Raw genomic sequence first — 5,778 nt, forward strand, 5'->3', positions numbered from 1 at the left:
TGGTGGACTAGGCACTGGCATTGGTGCATAGCTTCCCAAGGGGAGTACTTTGAAGGTGACCATAGTGATATTCAGCAATGAGGTATGTAGCACTTTTACCTTAACATAAAAGAGGGATTTACCCTAAGATAATGAGGAATGATCTGTATGGATATCTAGAGGAAGAGACTACTAGGCAGGGAGAACAGCAAGTGCAAAGGCCCTGATGACGAGGTTACTGTGTCTTGAGTGAGTGAGGGCATGGCAGTAGAACTGAGTCTAAGAAGGTATAGGGAGGGTTAGATGGCTCAAAGCTTTGTAAGCCTTGGTCAAGGACTAAGATTTTAAGTCAGAGTGAGATGGGAAGTCTCTGTAGCTTTTTCAGCAGAGGAGTAATATGATCAACTTTAAGGATAATTCTGGCTACTGGTGGAATTTAGGGTATGTGGGATAAGGATGGAAGCTCTCCCACAAGTGATTAATTTGTTACCTAGGATTTAACTTGGTTTTAGCATGCAAACCCCATGTCCTGAGAACCCCCTTAGTCCTGGGAAAACCAGGATGTTAGTCATCCTACAGGGATACCAATAACCCAATTGAGAGATGATAGTAGTGACAGCGATGGAAAAGTGGTGAGATTTTGGGTGTATTTTTGAAAGAAAGCTTGAAGATTTTGCTAATGGAGTGAATGTGGTTGTGACAGAATGGAAGAGTCAAGGATGACTCGCAGGATTTTGGCTTAAACAACTGGAAGGGCAGAGATGCTATTTATGAAGAGGAGGGAGGATGCAGATAGAGTAGATTTTGGAGGTTAGATGATCAGGAGTTTGGTTTTGGACATGTTAGTTTGAGATAATTTCATAGATTGGCAAGGAGGGATGTAAACTAGGCTATTGGGTATATGAGTCTAAAGTTCTGAGGAGCGTGCCAGGAGACACACAGTCTGTGTATGTATGATGTTTAAAACCATGAATCTGGATGAGATAACTGAGGGAGTGTTTGTAGATAGAGCACTCAGGATTGAATCCTAGGGCACACCAACATGTAGAGATTGGGGAGAAGAGGAGAAACCAGCATAGGAGACTGAAAAGCAGGGGCCATTAATGTAGGAGGACAGCTAAGGGTAAGTGGATGCTGGAGAGAACTCTTGTGCTAAAAAGTGTCCTATGTCACACACTGGAGGATTAGAAAGGGGGGAGTAATTAAAATGGTGCCAAGAAGCCTAGCTAGGATCAGTGATGCAAGCTGCTGGGAGGCCAACTTAAGTAAGCTTGATTAGGGAAGAGCTTTCTAATTGAACTGCTTGTAAATGGACCAGTCTGCCTCAGGAGGTGGTGAACAAGTTCCTGACTCAAGTTAAGTCCTGAATCAGGGGGATTAGTGGCTGGGTAGGGAAGATCCACCCTCAGGACTTATGCATCTGATGGGAGTTGGGCTAGACAGCTCTCAAAGTCCCTTGAAACTAGAGATGATGTGATTCTGGGAAGTCAACTAAAAGGACTGTTAGCCACAGAGTAGGGGTTGAGCTAAGCCTAGAGAGATGAGTAGATGGTGGGAAGTTAGGGAGGGAGGCTCCTCAGGGAAGTTACAGCATGAGCACAACTCCAAAAACCTGAATGAGCGGGGTCCATTAAGGAATCTGGCCTGGCCAGAAAGAGGTGTGTGAAGATTGAAGACGGAGGTGATGCTGGACGAGATGCAGAGCCAGATGGTAAGGAGCCCTCATAAGGCTTGACACCTAGGCAATACCAACCAGCATTGTTGAAGGAAGGTAACTAAACAAGAGAGATTTTTTTTTAAATTGAGACAGAGTCTCACTTTGTCATCCTTGATAGAGTGCTGTAGTGTCACAGCTCACAGCAACCTCAAACTCTTGGGCTTAAAGCAATTCTCATGCCTCAGCCTCCCAAGTAGCTGGAACTATAGGCACCCGCCACAATGCCTGGCTATTTTTGTTCTTGTAGTTGTCACTGTTGTTTTTAGCAGGCCCAGACTGAGTTTGAACGGGCTGGCCCGGTCTATGTGGCTGGCACCCTAACCACTGAGCTATGGGCACTGAGCCAATTTTTTTTTTTTTTTTTTTTTTGAGACAGTCTCACTCTGTTGCCCTTGGTGGAATGCTGTGGCATCATAGCTCAAACTCCTGGGTTCAAGCAATCTTTCTACCTCAGCCTCTCAAGTAGCTGGGACTATAGGTTCTGCCATGACACTCCCCCCTAGTTTTTCTATTTTTAGTAGAGATGGTGTCTTGCTCTTGCTCAGGCTCATCTCAAACTCTTAAGTTCAGGTGATCCACCCACATCTACCTCCCAGAATGCTAGTAACAAAAAGAGAGATTATAGGAGCCAAAGTAGGAATATTGACTAGATGATTCCCTTGAGCAGGTTTTCTTCTGACAAACTTGGTCAGAGACTTGAGGGCCGGCAGGTCTGCCCAATGCTGTGTGTTCCTCCCAACTGTTTCCTAAAGACCAGAAACATAGCTATATCCCTAAGGGAGCAAGGGCCCTTTCCTGGGGGCTGCTCTGTGGGTTTGTCATTAGGGGTAGATTGGCCCCTTCGGCCCAGAAGATACCACTATTTGGAGTCCCTTCCTTCCATGAATACAGGACCACTCCACAGGCACTGTCCCTGGAATGCCCAATGCTCAGAACCCATGAGGCTCTCCTTTAGGGAACAATGGGGCCTGGGCATTCTGGGGATTCCTATTGGCTGGACAGATGGGTAGATGAGTTCCCTCTCCCTAGAGCCATCAGCCAGGTACCAAGCTTAACTCTATGGATTCCCCACAGGAGGATTTGAGCCTCCCTGGCGGTAAGTGCCCCTTGCTTTGTGCCCTAGGGCTTAAGGGGAAAATACTTAGGAAAGACCCTCTGTATGGATAGCATGGTGGCTGCTTGCATGGAGGAATGCTAAGCAGTTAGGAGATTGTCTGCTCTAGAAAACCAAGGCAGAGACCATGCCCTGCCCACCAGAAGAGATATTGTGAAAAGCCCAGGACCAACAGCTCAGTGTTGAAGGTGTGTGGTGGAATGGGAAGGAACACTGGTGTCCCTATCAACTGGTGAACTTTTACTACCTTCATGGCCTTGCCCTTCCCAAGGCTTCTTAATCTAATGGATCAGATGGGTCCTGGGCTGGGAACCAAAGGCATTCCTGAGCCTGGGCAGGCCATGCTTACATCTAGCTTTCCTGATCTGTAAAGGCTAATAGTGGCACTTAAGCTCCCTGGAAATCTAGCTTTGAGTGAATAAGAGAATGAAGGGGCAAGTCAATGAGGAGGGATGGAAGGAAATGGACTGATGAATGGGATAAGTGAAGGAGAGGAACAGCTCTGGCTCTAAGCTAGAGCTCTCAGCCAGCCAGCCTCTTTCTCTTATTGCCTCAGTGTGGGTGTCACTGTACTTTGGATTCCTGGGGCTATGTTCGGTGGTAACCGGAGGCTGCATTCTCTTTCTGCACTGGAGGAAGAACTTGCGGCGGGAAGAGCAAGCCCAGCAGTGGGTGGAGGTGATGAAAGCTGCCACTTTCACCTACAGCCCACTGCTGTACTGGATTAACAAGCGACGACACTATGGCATGAATGCAGCCATCAACATGGGCCCTCCCCCAACTGTCACCAAGACTGAGACTGCAGTCCAAAATCCAAATCCTCGGTGGGAGTTGGACATCCCCGAAGGCAGGAGCTACGCCGTCCAAGACAGCAGCCCCAAAGTGGAGACCTCCATTCCCTTGCAACCTGCACTGCACCTGGTCCCCCAAGAGCCCCTACTTTCCCCGATGCCACAGCCCCAGACCAGTTCCCCACTCCCAATTCCCATCTTTCAGGAGATGCCCTTTGCCCTGTCCCTGTGCAACCTACCTCCCATGCTAAACCACTCTGTCTCCTACCCTTCGGCTTCCTCTCCTGAAAGGAATGTCCATTTCCATTCCCTGCCCACACTGGCTCATGGAGACCACTGCTTCAATGCCAAGCCTCTGGCTTCAGAATTGTAGCTTCCTTTCACTGAGAGTGGGAGCTGCAGATATCAGGTGCAGAGTAGGAAATGGAACTAACCTTAGGGAGATAGTATTGACACAGAGATCAGAGCTCATCTGGATGTCACATTATGAAAGAATAAAAAAAAAAAGTCCAAGGCTCCCTTGTGTCTCATTTGCTGTTAGGAGGGCAATGCCTTTCCACTGATGAACAGAAGTACTTTGTAAGCCAAGATGGTCACAGAATCTCACCAGTGTAAATGGAGACTGCAGGTTGGCTGTGGGGAGACATGCTGAATCAATACTTGCGGATGTATTCAAAATCCCTCCTCCCAGCATTTCTTTAAGACCAAAAATGTGTATCAGGCCTTGGGCTAGGTACACAGACATTACTATTGTTTGGGATATAAAGCACAGCTGCCATAAGGGTGATAGCTGCTGGGGACACAGGAACTTTGGTGATTCACAGTGGCTATGTTGCAGGTTCAAAGCAAGTCAGCATGAGACCTGTGAGCTACACCACACCACTGGCTGAATTGTATTCTTCGTTATTATCTATGATATATTGAGTTCTTATGTGGCTGTCTTTGTACATTATTTCTAATAACTCACAAGAAACTTGGCAAATGGACAGATGAAGAGACAGGTTCCAAGGGCCTATGCTGTATCTTTCTTATGTTGCAAAGCCAGTTCTCACATTTACATCTGCTTGGCATCAAAGTAACTGATTTTCCCACCATACACCTTGGTGCCCTTTCCTGATGATGCTTCTTAGAAAACACTTGGGTGAATGCCTGTGTGTTAGGGTGTCAGTAATGTAGTCCATGGACTGGCTTGGAGGAAGGGCTGGGTCACTGAAACTCCTAAAATTATACACAAAATTATATCCATAGTTTTTATCTTTCTTAAAGTCATCCATGGCCCTGCAAATATTAAGATCCACTACATGGGAATATTAGTAATTTTTGTACCTTCTAGAAATGGTCCTAAAAGGAGAAACAAATACTGGATACTTGGATAAGAAAGCCCGGCTCTGTTACAAGATGTAAATTTCTCCCTTTCACTTTGGAAAGGAATAATTTTCAATGACTTAGGCTTTCTGTATAGTTTTCCCAAAGGGGAAGGGCCATCCAGATTTTAGGGGGTAGGGAGGAGATTCTCAGAATCTAGCAAATATATGGAATTAATTTTTTTTCTTATTTTTCTGTGTGTAAAAATCACTCCATCCCTTGTATGACACCTCTCAGGATGAATTTCAGACAGGGGCCCTACCCCTTTTTTAAAGGCAGTGGAACCTTTCTTGCAAACATGCTCTTATATTCAATCTCTAAATACAAAACAGGCCTAAGTGGCGCTTCTTGGCTGACTCAGAGGTAGGGGCTCACTCCTCCCTCACATCATCTCTTCCCACTCTGTAGATGCCTCAAACCTGATCCTGTTCAGGCCAAATACTTCAATACTTAAAGTAGATTCTTTTTTTTTTGAGACAGAGTAGAGTGCTGTCGCCCTGGGTAGAGAGCTGTGGCGTGACAGCTCACAGTAACCTTAAACTATAGGGCTTAAGCAATTCTCTTGCCTCAGCCTCCTAAGTAGCTGGGACTATAGGCGCCTGCTACAAGGCCAGCTATTTTTTGTTGCAGTTGTCATTGTTTAGCTGGCCCGGGCTGGGTTCGAACCCACCAGCCTCAGTGTATGTGGCTGGCACTGTAACCACTGTGCTATGGACACTGAGCCAGATTCTTTTTTTTTTTTTAATTTTTATTTTAGACATGTTCCACTTTGTTGCCAGGCTACAGTGCAGTGGTTTCATCATAGCTCACTG

At 46.3% G+C, this 5,778-nt stretch overlaps 1 protein-coding gene across 1 annotated transcript; it reads left to right on the top strand.

Moving 5' to 3' along the window:
- The first annotated feature begins 2,693 nt into the window (after positions 1-2,693).
- Positions 2,694-3,974, top strand: TEX38 (testis expressed 38). Its single transcript, XM_012812486.1, has 2 exons — positions 2,694-2,792; positions 3,367-3,974. The coding sequence occupies exons 1-2, from the start codon at positions 2,756-2,758 to the stop codon at positions 3,972-3,974; spliced, it is 645 nt and encodes a 214-aa protein (XP_012667940.1). The 5' UTR covers positions 2,694-2,755.
- Positions 3,975-5,778: the final 1,804 nt, after the last annotated feature.

Source organism: Otolemur garnettii, unplaced genomic scaffold (assembly GCF_000181295.1).
Source record: "Otolemur garnettii isolate 467f Iridium unplaced genomic scaffold, OtoGar3 scaffold00210, whole genome shotgun sequence".
In the NCBI taxonomy this organism is placed as follows: Eukaryota; Metazoa; Chordata; class Mammalia; order Primates; family Galagidae; genus Otolemur; species Otolemur garnettii.

What these genes read in the sequence shown, in the direction of transcription:
- TEX38 (XM_012812486.1), top strand. Translation starts at nt 2,756, where the DNA reads ATGGATTCCCCACAGGAGGATTTGAGCCTCCCTGGCG. An exon ending in GGATTTGAGCCTCCCTGGCG is followed by an intron (nt 2,793 to 3,366) that starts GTAAGTGCCCCT and finishes TTATTGCCTCAG; the next exon opens with TGTGGGTGTCACTGTACTTT.